The sequence below is a fragment of the Mercurialis annua genome, linkage group LG3, assembly GCF_937616625.2.
Source record: "Mercurialis annua linkage group LG3, ddMerAnnu1.2, whole genome shotgun sequence".
NCBI lineage: Eukaryota > Viridiplantae > Streptophyta > Magnoliopsida > Malpighiales > Euphorbiaceae > Mercurialis > Mercurialis annua.
Window position 1 is genome coordinate 75,243,909 of NC_065572.1, and position 18,191 is coordinate 75,262,099.

Sequence of the window (18,191 nt, forward strand, 5' to 3'; positions counted from 1 at the left end):
TAGAGGGTTTAAGGACAAACCCTACGTAATTTCTTTTTCTCTACTCTAATCACTCTCTTTTCTCTTCTTCTTCTTCCTTTACCTAAAAATCTTACTTGAGCGTCGGAGTGAACGTCCGGTGACCCCACCGGAGTTCTTTCTGACCTCTGTCTGCTTGTGGTGTGCAGGTTGTTACAGCTCGGATTTAGTTTGGTGATTCATCACATACCATTATTGATAGTTGAGTGATTTAATGGTAAATCGTCATACAATTTAGGTTTAAAATTTTAATTTTAAAAACTATAATTGCATGGTTCGGTTTGTAAATGAAGCTTATGAACCGATTAACCAGTCCAAGTCCAGCCCTACTTTTATCCAAATTAGCATATTATGTGCATTAAAATGAAAATGTGCACGTGGCCTTCTATTACTAAGAATTTAAACGTGAACAAATTTACTAAAAAATGTTTGAAATTTTTGCTTAGAGTTTAAAATTAAATATTTTTAATTAGTTATTTAATCTTTTAAAAGATTGAAAAAAAATATGCATTTATTTGTTGTTTCTCAAACAAAAACTAAAAAAAATGATAATTCTTGCTCGAAAGTTACTTTTCTCAAACTCGACCGCAAACACCTCCTAAATAAAATAAATAAAAGTATTTAAGTTTGTTTAACGAACTAAGTGCTGTCTTAACGCACATCTCTCCTTACTTTCCATTTTAGACTGTCTTATGATTTTAGTTTAATTTTATGTGTATAGAAATAGCACATACCGTTAAAAGACATTTTTGGGCACATGTCTTCATGAAGATATTTCGTGTGGGTTCAAATTAGTGGCGAAGATTAGTGAGTTTGCTTGGATTCAAATTCGCGTTATAGAGAAAGAAAACAAAGAACATATACAAAATAAGAGAAACAATTAATATTGGTATACTTCACTTGAAGAAATAAGTTAGGATTCACTTATAGTAAACATTTATATAAAAAGATAAGACATGGTTTCTTCACTATCTTGACAGTGAAAGAATAATATATAACTACCAAATATTTTTTAAATTAAAAAATATCCATTTAGTTATAATCTTTCTAGTGTTATTATAAGACCTTATTAAATATTAAAATGTGCATTTATCTTTGAACAAAGGGTCAACACGCCCCTTTAACTTGTAACACGGGGTCATCTAACCCAATTTATACTTTTTTGAGCAACTAACCCCAAAACTCTTCATTTTTGGGTCAAATAACCCCACAATTTAAATTTTTATTTTAAAAAATAGATTTCGAATAAGTATATCATAACAATTAGGGAAATATCTAATTATTTTTTTACATCTCTCGTCTCCAATTTATATTTTACATATTTTAAAAATATAATTATGGGTTATTTGACCCAAAATTGAAGAGTTTTGGGGTTAGTTGCTCAAAAAAGTATAAATTGGATTAGATGACCCTGTGACACAAGTTTAGTGGGCGCGTTGACCCTTTGTTCATTTATCTTTTAACCAACATTTTTCATGTATAGTACATCTCATAAATTTTGATAAAATTATTACTTTAAAATATGTAATTTTTTATATTTGAACATTGATCTGAAGGTCAAATAGTTGGTAAATTTTCAACTGCTTTTTGAAATATATGAGACCCTGGTGTCTTAGAACTGCTCACATTACACGAAGCCATAAATTGGGCTTTATCTTCTGGTTGGTCTCGGGTGATTTTTTAAAGAGACGTATTATAAGTTTCATAGGCTATCAATTAAAAAAATCATTTCTATTTACTCTCGGAAATTTATTAAGATATTTAACATCTCAGTTTCAATTTTTAAAAGTCACGGGTTGTATATATTTCAAAAAATTATACTCCCTCCGTTTCAATAGAGTTGTCCATTTTGAGAATTTTTTTTGTTCCAAAATTTTTGTCCACTTTCAAAAAGTAACTAACTTTACACTTAATTTTCTTATATTACCCCTATTTAAAGTCCACTAATAAGTAAATTGCAAGTGCACCCTAGATTAAATAGGAGTATGACAAGAAAAGTAAGAAAATTTTTATAAAAATTATAAATAATAATTATTATTTTTAAATTGTGTGATAAAGGCAAAGTAGACAGCTCTATTAGAACGGAGGGAGTATAAAGAAGCTTACTTTATGGCACAACAAGAAAAAAGTAGTTTTACTTTATTTAGATGCTGTAATTCCTAAATTATCTATTTTTTATCTTTAATATATTTTCTTTCAGATAAAAAAATATACAATTAATAATGTTAAATATAGCTAAACAACAAACACAAAAAACAATAAAAAATGATTGGAGGAGGGAGTATAAATTAATGGGCTTTCAGAATGGAGCGTGAGCAGCCCAAGTAAAGGCGTGTTAAATCCGTGTCTATGACCTAATTAGGAATTACGCCCAATGCATGCGCGTTTAAGGATATTCCTGCCTTAGATAGGCACGCTGTTCTAGTCTCTCAGCCTCCACCGGTTGTTCCCGGTAACTATTATTACAATATTGGCTTAAAAAATAAAATGCATGCACCTTCCTTTCATTAACTTCCACCTGTCAGTTTATGCTTGGCCTTGACCCCACACAAATTGCATAAAAAAATAAACAAATGTGCTTAGTCCTTAAGCAACACTTCTACGGTTCTAACCAGCTTTAGTAATACCCGTCTCATAAATATTCTCGAAAATGCCCTTCACCAAGTCTACTTGGCATTTCATAACATCCTGGAATGTTCTGTTCCGAGAGTACCTAGAGGGCAACATGGTAAAATTAAGATCAAATTTTAGGATTGATCACCCCCAGTGAGCACCAAAATTTAAAGAACCAGACACAAATGTTTAGCCTATATAAGCAGATTATGTTCAATCCTTAATCCGTCACTGTCTTAACATTTCCTTTATTTCTTTCTATTATTTCTCCAAAAATGTCATACGAAATTGAGCTCACCATCTCATCAGCCAAGGATCTAAAGAACGTCAACTGGCGGTACGGCTCACTCAGGCCATACGCCGTCGTTTGGGTCGATCCAAACAGCAAAAGCTCCACCAAAGTTGACGAACAAGGCGATACTTCTCCTTACTGGGATCAAACCCTAGTAATTCATCTTCCACCTGGTCCCATTGAAGATCACACGCTCTCCATCGACATCGTCCATGCAAACGCCGAGGAGGACACCAAACCGCTCATCGGCTCGGCTCGTTTAAAGATGGCTGAAGTTCTAGATGACGTTGGAATCGGCCGGAAACTTAGCCGTTCTCTCCAGCTCAAGCGTCCGTCAGGCAGACCACAGGGGAAGATTGACGTTGACGTTATAATTAGAGAACGCGCTTACCATCCTCCTCCTGCTGCATACTACGCGCCACCTTATGGTGTGCCGGCGCCACCACGACCAATAGGGGAATATTATGGAAGTCAATATTCGTATTATACACCAACTGCACCACCACCTAGTGGATACCCGTACGGTGCTCCGCCTCCACCGCCGCCGAGTTACGGTTACGTTGACGGACCGCCGGTTTATGTGCAAGAGGAGAAGAAGAAAAGTAAATTTGGTGGAATGGGGACGGGATTGGCTGTGGGTGCTGTTGCTGGGGCTTTAGGTGGACTGGCAATTGCTGAAGGTGTTGATGCTCTTGAAGATAAGATTACTGATGATGTGGCAGATCAAGTGGAGGATGATCTTGGTTATGATGGTGATGACTTCTAGAGAAGTCGACTTTAAAAAAAAAATCAGTCTTTTTTTTATGATTTGAATTGAAACATCATCATGATTGTCAGTTTCCTAAAATAATTGCGTTTGTTGAAAAGGAAAAACAATTATTACAATTTGATTTAAAATGTTTTTAATAAGAAAAAATAAATTGAAATTTGAAATCAATTTTAATTTATTTATATTGAAATTAATTTAAGATAGTAGTATATATTCCAGCTAGGAATAGGAAACGAAATTAGTCAGAAATCCTGATATAACTTTAACACTAACCAGCATCTACACCTTGAATTCTAAAAGCTTTTGTCTGCAGCCATAACAAAACACAGAATCTTTTACGTAGCTTAATTAATTTTATCATGGAGAAGGCAGAAAAAAAATTGAAAGAGAACAATATTAGAGAATGGGAAACGCTTCCGGCGAACGTATTAGATATTATATTAGAAAATTTAGTCTCGTTATTTGACTACATACGATTTGGAGTTGTATGCAAACCATGGTTATCTGTGGCTGAACATCACAAGCAAACCCGAATCAACAATTATTGCTTCAGTAAACATCTCCCGTTGCTTCTTGTTCCTCCCGAGGATGGCAGAGAACAATGGCGTAGCCTATACAACGCGGCTACAAGAAAGGTATACGACTTTAAGTTGCACGTTCCGATAAATAAACGATGTTGTGGATCTTCACACGGTTGGCTTTTTTTCGTAGAAAAGGATCGGTCGATCACATTATTTAATCCTTTCACACAAGCTTTTATTCATCTCCCTACGTTCGATCTTCAGTTTAAAGAATCGTACGATATTGAGTGTGAGTTAAACATTAAACAACACCCATTTGATGTCTTTAAGTTAATATTATCCGCGGACCCTACTTTACATCCCGATGATTTTACAGCTGTCTTCATAAATAATACAAAGTTGCAAATATTCTATTTTAAATTTAGGGATCAGAGGTGGGAAACAATAGTATATGAACATGTAACGCATTCTGTGGATATAATCTGCTACAAAAATTTGATTTATGCGGTTAATTATTTATCAGATTCATCTACATTTTACACGGAAATTATATGTTTTAGCGGTGACTCTCCTCAGTTTAAAGTTGTTTTAGCGGCGGAAAAATTTCATACAAGTATAGAAGTATTAGAATTTTTTGAATTACAACATTATTTAGTTGAATCATCCAAAGGAAATTTGATGATAATTCAAAGATTTAAGAAAAGAGATGAAGAAATTGAATGTACAAGAGATGAAGAAGCTCAATGTACATTCTTAACAACGAACTTCAAGGTTTTTAAGCTCGTGCAATTAGTAGATGATGAATTGAAAGTAGAAGAGGTAAAATCGTTGGATGGCGATGCAATATTTCTGGGAGACAACCATTCATCGTCGGTATTAGCCTATGAATATTCAGGATGCGAGCCAAATTATATTTATTTTACAGAACATCACAGCGATATTTCATATTCGGATTCTTATGAATGCGGGTTTCGTGGTATTGGCACTTTCAATGTGAGTGATGGAAGTTTTGGTTCGCATCACGTTCCTAACATTGCTCATAAATATTTACTGCAGCCGATTTGGATCCATCCCAAACTTATGTGAAGCTGCATTAGATGTCTTGTTATTTTTTTTCTTTTGATTTTGTATTGTTCTTATTTTATCTTTCCAAGTGATGTTCTATTTCTAACGATTAATTGGAACTGGAATTCAAATACAGTGGCATTTGCTCTTAATCAATAAATTTTTAATTGTTTTAATTATAGTTTCAAATTTTCATTTGGATACCTCCTTTGACATTAATCATGCGGGCAAACATGAGAAAATTGTCGATGGTGAACCTTCATCATGTAGATGTGGAGTCCGTTGGGTCTATATAACAAGACAATTGATGAAGCTTAATAAAATTTATTTTATTTATTTGACCGAACCAATCCAACTAAGCAAAATCAGATTAATCAAAATAAAATAAATTAAAATTAGTCTATTAATTACTTTAATCTGATAAGAATTAAACATTACTACAAGTAAAAAATTATATTTGACTGACTCAATTAATAAAATGTCTAATCATAATTGAACCAAAAATTAATTGATCGAACCGATAAAGATGACTGAATTAATCAATTTTCAATCAAAATAGATCGATTAACACCCTACTTATATACTTTTACTTAATTGTTGTTTGGATGAATAATGTTTAAATAAAAAATTATTAAATTTAGGTGTTGAAATATGTTTATGTTTTATCAAAGTCTGAAGTGACTAAAAGGCATAATATTTAGAAATATAAATTAGAAATGCATTTGGCCAAGAATTAGTAGTATTGCAAAATGAATACTATAAGAGGCATAGCATTTTCAATCGGACAGAATAACATGAGTTGGTAGGTAGAAGAACTTTGCGAGTTGCAACTGTCCCTCACTTTTACAGAGTTGAGCAAATATAAAAATAAAATCTAATAAATTGAATTATTTTAATTTATTTAATCGAACCAACACTGGTCAGAATTATATTAATTAAAATCAAATTAATTATATTAAACAAATAATTTGACTACATTGATAACAATAAAAATAATACTAATTATAAATAAAAAATATTTGATCGATCTGGTTAACAATTTTTTTAACAATTATCGAACCAAAATATTTATTGATCAAACTGACCAAATGAACCAAATTGGCAATTATTTATCCAAAATGTATCGATTAATTTGATTTAACCGGTGGCTTGCTCGCCCCTTTGTTTTACTTATACAGATATATTTGTAATGTTGTACACGTGGTTTATATTTTTTATTTCTATACACATTATTTAAATTTTTTATCTTTATGCACATTATTTACATTTCAAATTTTCATTCACAATTTTTTCATTTCTTATGGCTATTTAATGTGCCATTTTCTTTTACATCTTAATTAAGTTTTCATTACTCATCATGGATGAAGTTGACAGTGAGCATCTTCAATCTCCAAGCCAAAATCAAGACGATTATGAAGATCAAGGTGAAAACCAAGATGAACCTGAAAATCAAGATCAAGATAGCGACTCGGACTCGGAACTAGCCGATCGACCCCAAAAGCCAAAAAAAGATCATGGTGGGCACTACGATACCGACGCTTTATGCAATATTTGTAGGGAGGATATTGGTTCTCTCAACGGACTCCGCGCCCATATGTGGAGTTGTCATCATAATTATACTTATATTTGTCCACATGGAGAATGTTATAGGAGGTATGGTAATGCCGCAGAGCTGCACGAGCATATTGACAGGAGGCATGCATAATTAGTTAAGTCTCAAGAAAATTAAGTTAATAAATTTGGTACGGTGTGCATGGATGCCTATCACTTATGGTCATCACTTTGTTTAGTGTTTTTTTATGGATTAAGTTTTTATATTTAAGAAAATTTAATGAATTGAGGATTAAACTTTGTTAAAATCTTAATTTTAGAATTATGATTTAATGAACTTTAAATTATGATTATGTATTATGTATTTTAATGCTAAAGATATATAAATTGTTTTGGTTAAGTAATATGCTTGTTAATCTTTTAATTAATCTAGATGAAAAATAAACAGAAGAAGTGTATAAATTGTGTTGGGCTAATGGTCTGAAGAAAAACCTCCACTTTTTAGCCCTTTTTTTTTGCACCATAATGTTGTAAAATCGCCGATTACACACAAATCCATACATTTTGTTTTCAATTTCACCCTAATCTAAAAATAATTGACACTGTGACAGTCTTATCAGCCAATTCTCCTTAATAAATTGTCACATTTCGTTTTCAATCCCACTCTAGAATTATGCATATGAAACTGTACACTGGCGAAAGCGACATCGTATAATGGTGAAATTGATTGTGCAATGAGGAGAGTGTGAACTGAAGGGAGCATGACGCTTTATAAAGGGTTTATACCTACAATTTCAAAACAAGGCTCTTTTTGTGTTGTTCATTTTATTACACTTAAATAAGTCAGGAAATTGCCCAGGAATTATTAATTTTGATGAGGATGATGATAAATTTAGGATGATTCTTTTATTATAATATTAAATAAATTAAGTTCAATTCTTTCATTTTTAGTGTTTCTAGAGTAGAGAAGATGAAAGTGGGATGGTCAGGTGGAACGAAGAAATGGAGAAGAAGATAACAAAAGAAAAAAAAGAATAAAAAAAAACTCAAAGATTTTTAAAATTATAATTTTTGGATTTAAAAATTATAATTTTAGGTTTTGAATATTTAAGGGCATTTTTGACAACGCGCCAGACCACAGGGGAAGATTGACGTTGATTTTATAATGAGAGAACGCGTTTAATATAAAGTCTTCCTTTAGATTTAAAAAAAAATTGTGTTTGTGTAAAAAGAAAAAAAGGTTTATCATACTAATAAAATTAAATTGAAATTGTTCTAAAAAAATTGAAATTAAAATCGAATGAAATAGTTTTCCTACTAGGAATAGGAACCTAATAAGTCCGAAACCCTAATACATTTTAACACTAACTAAAATCTGCTATATATAACACATTGAATTCGTAATTTTTTTATTCTGCAACCATAACAAAACACAAAAACTTTTACGTAGCTTAATTAATTTTATCATGGAGAATGATGGAAAAAAGTTAAAAGAGAACAATATTAGAGAGTGGGAAACGCTTCCGGCAAACGTATTAGATATTATATTAGAAAATTTAATCTCGTTATTCGACTACATACGATTTGGAGTTGTATGCAAACCATGGCTATTTGTGGCTGAACATCACAAGCAAATCCGAATCAACAATTATTGCTTCAGTAAACATCTCCCGCTGCTTCTTGTTCCTGCCGAAGATGGCAGAGAACAATGGCGTAGCCTATACAACGCGGCTACAAGAAAGGTATACGACTTTAAGTTGCACGTTCCAATAAATAAACGATGTTGTGGTTCTTCACACGGCTGGCTTTTTTTCGTAGAAAAGGATCGGTCGATCACATTATTTAATCCTTTCACACAAGCTTTTATTCATCTCCCTACGTTTGATCGTCAATTCAAAGAATTGCATGCCAAGTATAAGTTGAACATGAAAATACGCCCATTTGACGTCTTTAAGTTAATATTATCCGTCGACCCTACTTTACATCCTAATGATTTTACGGTTGTGATTATAAATAGCTCAAAGTTGCAAATAGAGTATTTTAAATTTAAGGATCAACGGTGGGAAAAAATAGTATATGGACATGGAGCGTATTGCGTGGATATAATATGTTATAAAAAATTGATTTATGCTGTTAATTTTTTAAGAAAGTCATTTACATACTCTACGGAAGTTGTATGTTTTAGTGGCGACTCTCCTCAGTTTAAGGTTGTTTTACCGGCCGATAAATTTCAAACAGTCAGAAAAGGATTAGAATCTTTTGAATTACAAAATTATTTAGTTGAATCATCCCAAGGAAGTTTGATGATAATTCAAAGATTTAAGAAAAATGACGACGAAATTGAATGTACATTTCAAACAACAAATTTCAAGGTTTTTAAGCTCGTACAATTAGTAGATGATGAATTGGAAGTAGTAGAGGTAAAATCGTTGGATGGCGATGCAATGTTTCTGGGGGACAACCATTCAACATCTATATTAGCCTCTGAATATTCAGGATGCGAGCCAAATTATATTTATTTTACAGAACATCATAGTGATATTTCATATTCGGATTATTATGAATGCGGATTCCGTGGTATTGGCACTTTCAGTGTGAGCGATGGAAGTTTTGGCTCGCATCACGTTCCTAACATTGCTCATAAATATTTGCTGCAGCCGATTTGGATTCATCCCAAACTTATGTGAAGACTCATTCGATGTCTTGGTTTTTTTTCTTTTGATTCTTATTTTATCTTTTCAAGTGATGTTCTGTTTTAATAATCATTTGGAACTGGAATTTAAATACGGTGGTGTTAGACTGTTATTAGTTGTGGTCTGTGGCTGTTGCAAATTGTAACTGAGTTGTTAGAGATCAAGAAATTTGAAGTATTGTTTGCTTTAGACATAGTTGTATTATTTTCACCAAACAAGTTCATGTATATATTTTCATGGATTATGTCGATAATTTTTTTGCTGCACCAAATATATAAATTTATTAAACTTTAATTAATTAATCATAAATTTATTGAACTTTATCAAATACATAAACATAATTTATAAAAAGACAGGTATTATTTAACATGCTCTTTTAGAGAATTAATTGTGCCTCCTATCAATATACTCTCCTATATCTCCTGCATTTTCTCCGTTGAGCCTATATAGCAAGACAATCCAAAAGTTATAATCAAACCAATCGAACCAGTCGAACTAAGCAGAATGAGATTAACTGAATTAATAGACTAATTTTGGTATGTAAACAATAATAATTACAAATAAAAAAATTGATTGACTCGGTTGATAAAATCTGTAACCATAATCTAATAGAAAATATTAATTGATCGAATCGGTCAAATTAACTGAATCAATCAATTTTCAATCAAAATAGATCGATTAATTCAGTTTAATCCGCAGTTTGCTCACTCCTATACTCTGTTTATACACTTGTACTTAATTGCTGATTAGGATGAAGAATGTTTAAATTAAAAAAATATTAAAATTAGATGTTGAAATACTATGTTTTACCAAAGTCTGAAGTGACTAAAAGCATAATATTTAAAGATCTAAAAATGCAATGGGTTAAGAATTAATACTATTGCAATATGATCATAAATTATGACGGGGCATAACATTTTCAATTGGACGGAATTACATGAGTTGGTAGGTAGATTAACTTTGCGAATTGCAACTGTCCCCCACTCTTAACAGGGTTGAGCAAATATAAAAATTGTAAATTCTAATTAATTCTATTATTTTATTTATTTGATCGAACCAACACTGGTCAGAATTATATCAATCAAGATTAAATTAATTATATTAAACAGTTAATTTGATTACATCAATAACAATAAAAACAATAAAAATTATAAATATTTGATCGATTCGGTTAACAATTTTTTTAACCATTATCAAACCAAAAATATTTTATTGATCAAACCGGCTAACAGGGGCGGAGCCAGAATCTCAAGTTAGATGAGGCAAAATTATTGTTGTTCAGTTATTTAAAAATAATAAATTATATCCAACGATGTGTCGTTCAGCTTTTTTTAAAAATAAATTTTTTGTCTAAACACATTATTTGGACTTTTAAAAATAATTAAGTCAAATGATTTAGCTATTTTAATCTTTTTATATAAATAATATATTTGGTTAATTTTTTTTAATATAATTGGAGGGAAAAAAAGAAATATACTTATTAGAAAAATAAAATTAAGCGTTGATTCTGATTTTAGATTAAAAAAATTTAAAAATAAAGAACTAAACTTATCATTTGACACTTTAAAACTTAAAATTAAATTAGGTTTGCAGGCGGCAATCAATTGCAATGGGTGTCCGAGTCGGCCACATATGCGTATGCTTGACCTTTAATGTTCTAATTTCAAAATATGAAAATACAAATTTAAAATAGAATACAGGTGTTGGGATCTATCAAATTAAAAATTAGGAAATTACATTAAAATAACTATAATAAAATACATACATAGTCAATCAACAAATTTATATCATTTTATTTTCTAGTATTTAATAATTTAATAGTTTAATTTATATTTAATAGACTTAATATATAATTAAAATTTATAATGAGAAAGCTAATTTATCCTTTTTGCCAAAATAAAAAAAAAAAGAACGTCATCATTTAAAGTTGCTAATCATTTATGTTATTAAACAAAAGACAAATTATTTCATAATAAACACCTCAAATATATAAAGTTTTTGGTTTTCAACCTGACGTTATTAAAATAATGACATATATATAATTTCATTTGTCATTCTTTTTTACACATTTTAATAGTGACATTACAATAATGCCATCATTTTAATGACATATTATTTTAGTGTGCGGATGACGTGGTAAACTGAATTTACCTAAAAACATTTCCTCTCCTAACTTATTCTGGTTTTTTTAAAAAAGCATTGTCGCACTGGTTTAACTTTTGCCCACATTACTTTTTACATCAGAAGGGTGACAATGGTTTGGGACATAGGTCTCAAGGTCTTTACTAGAGGAGTGGGGCGGCCGCCCTAACTCGCCCCATCCTCTCTTCGCCATTGCTGACCAAACGAACTAAATTGGCAATTATTTAAAGTAATCCAATTTAACTGGTAGTTTGCTCACCTGTGCGTTTTACTTATACAAAGATACTTTTATTACGTATTATTTACATTTTTTTATTTCTATACACATTATTTACATTTCTTATTTTTATGCACATTATTTACATTTCATATTTTTATTCACAATTTTCTCATTTCTTATGTCTATATAACAAGTTGTTTTCTTTCACATATTTAGTTAATTTTTCATTACTCGTCATGGACGAAGTTGACAGTGAACTAGCTATTTAATCTTAAAGCCAAAATCAAGACGATTACGAAAATTAGGGTGAAAAACAAGATGAAGATAGCGACTCGGACTCGAAACTAGCCGACCGACCCCACAAGCAAAACAAATATCACGATTGCCACTTTAACACCAACGCTTTATGCAATCTTTGCAAGAAGGATTATTTGTCTCTCAATGGATTCCACGCCCATATGCAGCGCTGTTGTCATAATTTTACTTATATTTGTCCACATGATAAATGTTATAGGAGGTATGATAACGTCGTAAAACTGTGCGAGCATATTAACATGAGACATGCATAGTTAATTAATTTTTTAAAAAATCTGATATGGTGTGCATGGATGCGGCAGGATGCCTATCACTTACAGTCATCACTCACTTTAGTGTTTTTTTTATGGATTAAGTTTTTATATTTATTAAAGTTTACTGAATTGAGGATTACAACTCTGTTAAAAACTTAATGATTTATTGATATTATGTGTTTAATGCTAAATATAGATCATATTCGTTTAAGTCATCTGCTCGAAAATCTTCCAATTCATCCACCTGAAAAACAAATAGAAAAAAAGGAAGTATAAAAATTGTGTTGCGATGATGAAACTTGATCATACATTTTGGAGCAGCTGAGGATCAAGAAGAGTACGGTGAGTTTGATGAGGCCGGTTACGATGCCGACGATCGATGGGGTGGAGGGGGGCGAGGAGGAGGAGGCGGATAATAGAGATTAAGAAGATGTTGAAGCTGAAGAGTTGGTTATTGTTGCGCAGGCTGAGGAAGAAGAAGGCATTAATCTAGTTGAAAATGTCCAAGATGTTGCAGCATTCCTAGCACCTATAAAGATCATACTACAAAATAAGGAGAAAACACAATTAGTACTGTTGAAAAAGGCTGATTTAGATAGTTTTGAGGATATGTGTCAGACTATGCTCCATGTGGCTAATACTTGGTTTCCATAAGTGAAAAGAATGAGGATCGCTTATGCAGAGAGGAGGCCTAATGAGACTCTAGATCTTAATCCATAAACATCTTGGGCTGAATTTGTTGAGGACGTGACTCGTGTAATTCTGAGCTTTTGAGTTTAAGGGAAATTTGACTCTCTGCCAATTGTGAGATAGTAGAAACATAATTGTAATTCGACTCATTTTTCATTTCCAGTTTTTGTGAATATACAGCTATGAACTGATAAATTTGTCAAAAAAAAGAAACTCTTCTTTTGCTTAAATATAATAAATAATATAAATGATACTAATAGAAAAATATTTAATATGTAAAGAGATGTAATATTATGAATGGATAATATAAATTTATTTAAAAACTTTAATTTTTTTATAATAAAATTCTTACTACTGTAGTTATTTTTATTATTTTTATTCTTTTCCTAAAATTAGACACTTAATTATTTTGTTTTTTTAATCGAATGAATTATTATTGAAATCGAATGGATTATTACGTTCGCTCCTCAGTTTAAAGAATCGTATGATATTGAGTGTGAATTGAACATTAAAGAGCATCAATATGATGTTTTCAGGTTAATGTTATCGGCAGAGCCGACTTTGCATCCTCGTGATTTTATAGTTGTGATTATAAATTATTTCGGCTTAAAAATAAATTATTTGAAATCTGGGGTCATGAGTGGAAGAAAATAGTGTTTTAAAATTTTGCATTTTGTACGGACATAATCTGTTACAAAAACTTGTTTTATGCGATTAATCTTCTATTTGATTCATCTACAATTAGCACTGAAGTTTTTTTCTTTTAATGAATATTAGCACTGAAGTTATACTATATTTTAGTGGTAACTCTCCTCAACTTAAGATTGTTTTACCTGCCGATAAATTTAAGACAATTAGAGAAGGAGGAAAATATTATACTTTCCAAAATTATTTAGTCGAATCATTCAAAGATAGTCTGATGATAATTTAAAGATTTGTCGACGAGGATGAAGAAATCGAAGATTCGTACCTAACAGCAACTTTTAAGATTTTTAAGCTCATACAACAAGTCGGTGACGAATCGAATCATCAGAAAACAAAGATAGTCGAGGTAAAATCGTTGGATGGGGATGCATTGTTCTTGGGGGAGAGCTATTCAACTTGTGTATTGGCTTCTGAATAGTCGGGATATGAGCCAAATTGTATTTTTTATAGAGTACATTACAGTGATATTTCATCAATTTCTTAATACGAAACAACAATTAATGAACGTGATCAGTGACGGATACATATTTTTTTTCCAGGGGGGTCCAAATTAACAAAATGATTTTTTTAAAAGGAAAAGCGATATAAAAGTGTGATCTTTTATTTTCTAAAATTGCCGCATAGCAACTTTATACATCTTTTATTATGTAAGCAACCAAACAATCATTTAATAGTTCTTGTAATATTTTTAATTTAATCATTTTAATGGTTTTACATTTTTTATTCAAATATGATAGACTATTGTATTCTAATTATCTAAAAGAATTAAACGGAAATGATCATAATTTGTTGAACCAGTTAAATTGGTAATTTTTACTTGATTAAATCAAATTGGACAGGTCGATTTGATTCATAGAATATAGTCAGAAATAATGTTTTAAAAGTTGGACTAAAATAACAGTTCAATCAAAATAAATTTTAAAAGTTAATAAAAATTTATATTAAAACTAGTAAAATTAAAAAAAGATAGTTATTGAAATTATACTAGTAAAAATTAAAAAAATAGTTATTGAAATTACTTATATTTATTTATTTAGTATATTATTGTTTTTAAAAATATTTTAACCCAATATGAAAATATATAATTTAACATATGAGGATAGCATATGAATATATAAAAAATGGTTTCTTATTTTAGATTGTGGCTTTAGTATATTTGGCATATAGTAAATTTTAATGGTATAATGAGTTTCATAGTTTGTGAAATGATCTATGTAGAGTATTACTAATATACAGTAGTAAAGAAAAACTCAAATTCCAGGGGGGTCCAATGTCCCCCTTGGTCCAAGAGTGTGTCCGTCACTGAACGTGATGAACTGTGGAATAAAGCTTTACATAAAACATACTGTAATTTCTTTTAGCTTACTCGGAATTGCTTAAGCTTGACCAAAAAAATTCAAAACTGATTAAAAAAATTTAAACACAAGTTCGAACTATTTGAATTATACCTCGAAACGAAGTCGGGTGTTGATTTAAAAGACTCGTGAACTTAAATGAGCTTCACATTTATAAAATAATAATAACGCTTTACTATATTAATTTTTTATATCTCTAAATTTAAATTTATATTGTCTTTTTTTTATAAACTAAATTTATATTGTCTTAATTGATTATTGTTAAATAAAATAAAATTTAATTTAATTTAATATTTTTTTTTATTGAACTCGCACTTGAGAATTCAAATTCATTCAAGCTAAACCTCAAGTTCGGGCTTGATCTAATTTGTACTCGAGTCAATTCTTTTTTGTCAAATATGGATTATTTAAAAAAAAAATTATTTTATTAATTATATTAAAAAATTACATGATAATTTAATTATAAATTGACTCTTAATAATTTATGTCTAGATCCGCAGCTAATTGTATGAGAATCATTATCCATAATGTAGAATTAACGAATGAGCTGAGTAAATTAAGATTTATTTGAACCTTCACGCCACACTAATTATAACCTTATAATCGAAGTTACATAAGGACCTGCTTGTAAGAAATTTCAAACACACTCAATTTTCCTTATAAGCATCAAATTTGGAGCATGTCTTCACTTGCACTAAAATTCTTCTATCTTTTTCATTTAAATACTCTATAATTTTTTGCAGCTTCTTCTAATCAATAATGATAAAGAGAATCAAATTTGTTCTTGGAATTACAGAGTCTAATGGCCGCAGCGGCTCCACCAATCCTCCGGTGGGCGTGGATGTACGCGAAGAATATGCTAATGCTTTTAGGACGCAATCGTACAATCAGTTCTGGACACGTGTCTTAGCATTATCCGACGGAAATTCCGCCCCTGGTATTCCGGTTGAGTCTACAACCGCCGCCCGGCTTCCGTCTTATCGACTTTTCGTGGAGAATCTTTTAGATCCGGATCAGTCTACTGTTTCTCAGATCCTTAACTTGACACATAACACACCCAAAGCAAAGTTTCTCCTATCCGAATATTTCACCCAAACCGCTAATGTTTCATTTTTATGTGGATTACTAATAAAAAATATTGACCGTACACGTATCAAATACCGCTCTCTTAAAACCGCCATCCAATCAACGGACATTGCTGCCGTACTAACAGAATTTGCCAAGTCTAACCCGTTTCTTCGGTCCGGTCCATCTCTAAATCAGGTTCGAGTCATACAAGCCGATTGCTCCAAGCTACTAAAGCGACTAGAGTCAAGCCGTGACAAAGCTAAAGCCAAGTTACACCTTAACAACAAACTAAAACACGGCTCAGCTTTATTCGCCGTAACTTTAACAGCTTCACTGGCCATAATCCTAGCGACTCATGCTCTAGCATTATTAGTGGCTGCGCCGAGTCTTATGACAGCGGCTTCGATGAAGTTGGCTTCAAGTAGGAGGCTAGCAAAAGTGTCGGCTCAACTGGATATGGCGGCAAAGGGGACTTACATCCTATGTAAAGACTTGGAAACCGTTAGCCGGCTTGTGGCTCGGCTGACCGATGAAATGGAGCATATGAAAGCAAGAATTGAGTTTTGGATGGAGATAGGAGAGGTTTGGGTTCGAGCCAATGAGGAAGTGGTTCGGTTAGATGACGTGGAGGAACAGCTAGATGACGTGGAGGAACATTTGTACTTGTGTTTTATGACTATAAATAGAGCGAGAAATCTTGTGCTTAAAGAGATCTTGAATCCTGGTCAATTTAACAAGGCTCCTAATATTTTATTTATGACATAGTTAACGTAAACTAACTCCTTTTTTTAGTTCTTGATTTTATACTTTTTTAGTAACTAGTTTCGCATTACGTGCTATGCACGTGGCTCGTAACGTAACTCGTCAATGAACATATTAATAATTTTATTATAATTATATCAATTTTTATTTATAATTAATATTAAATTAGTTAAGAATTTTTATAAAAGTACATATAATATATTCGACTATTAATTTTTTTTTCATACTGAAAATTCTTCTTTTAATTTTATAATAACCATAATTAAATAATTAATTTAATTTTATTAATAATATCTTTAGAAATAATAAAATAAAAATTTAAATAATAATATATTGATCAAATACAATATTTTAATTTTGTAGTTCAATCAAACTAAAAGATAGGTATTCCTACTAATTTGGAGATAATTTAGTTATTTTTTATATATTAAAGCTAAATTGGAGATAATTTATCTACCTATTCTAATTAGGACTTTAATTACAATAGTGATTAATTAAATAATTAATTAGTTAATGACTATAAAACCTTTATTTAATAGTAAACTGAAAAGGATTATTCCGTAAATTTGCCTGTCCCCCCCCATCCGTGCTTTTATATATAGTATAGATTAGTTTCGCATTACATGCTATGCACGTGACTCGTAACGTAACTCGTCAATGAACATATTAGTAAATTTATTATAATTATATCAATTTTTTTATTTATAATTAATATTAAATTAGTTAAGATTTTTTATAAAAGTAAATATAATATATTCGGTTATTAATTTTTTTTCCATACTGAATTTATTCTTCGTTTGATTTTATAATAACCATAATTAAATAATTAACTTAATTTTATTAATAATATCTTTAAAAATAATAAGATAGAAATTTAAATAATAATATATTGACCAAATGCAGTATTTTAATTTTGTAATTCAATCAAACTAAAAGATATGTATTCCTACTAATTTGGATACAATTTAGTTATTTTTTACATACTAAAAATTAAATTGGAGATAATTTAGCTACATATTCTAATTAGGACTTTAATTACTATAGTGATTAATTAAATAACTAATTAGTTAATGACTATAAAACCTTTATTTAGTAATAAATTCAAAAAAATTATTCAGTAAATTTGCTTGCCCCCTTCCCCCATCCGTGCTTTTATAT

General features: G+C 30.6%; 3 protein-coding genes across 3 annotated transcripts; all 3 read left to right on the plus strand.

Annotated features, from left to right (window-relative positions):
* The first annotated feature begins 2,739 nt into the window (after positions 1–2,739).
* On the plus strand, positions 2,740–3,860 carry LOC126675014 (protein SRC2). The gene has a single exon (XM_050369579.2). It carries the CDS (start codon positions 2,907–2,909, stop codon positions 3,687–3,689), a length of 783 nt encoding a protein of 260 aa, XP_050225536.1. The 5' UTR covers positions 2,740–2,906; the 3' UTR covers positions 3,690–3,860.
* A 4,424-nt stretch (positions 3,861–8,284) lies between these two features.
* LOC126673016 (F-box protein At2g26160-like) lies at positions 8,285–9,606 on the plus strand. The gene has a single exon (XM_050366968.2). The coding sequence runs from the start codon at positions 8,296–8,298 to the stop codon at positions 9,514–9,516; it is 1,221 nt and encodes a 406-aa protein (XP_050222925.1). The 5' UTR covers positions 8,285–8,295; the 3' UTR covers positions 9,517–9,606.
* Positions 9,607–15,945: 6,339 nt separating this feature from the next.
* Positions 15,946–17,062, plus strand: LOC126673017 (UPF0496 protein At3g49070). Its single transcript, XM_050366969.2, has one exon. The coding sequence runs from the start codon at positions 15,963–15,965 to the stop codon at positions 17,034–17,036; it is 1,074 nt and encodes a 357-aa protein (XP_050222926.1). The 5' UTR covers positions 15,946–15,962; the 3' UTR covers positions 17,037–17,062.
* The last annotated feature ends 1,129 nt before the right edge of the window (positions 17,063–18,191 follow it).

Bases quoted from the DNA above. Each gene is read 5' to 3' on its own strand.
- LOC126675014 (XM_050369579.2), top strand. From the start codon at position 2,907: ATGTCATACGAAATTGAGCTCACCATCTCATCAGCCAAGGATCTAAAG.
- LOC126673016 (XM_050366968.2), top strand. From the start codon at position 8,296: ATGGAGAATGATGGAAAAAAGTTAAAAGAGAACAATATTAGAGAGTGG.
- LOC126673017 (XM_050366969.2), top strand. From the start codon at position 15,963: ATGATAAAGAGAATCAAATTTGTTCTTGGAATTACAGAGTCTAATGGC.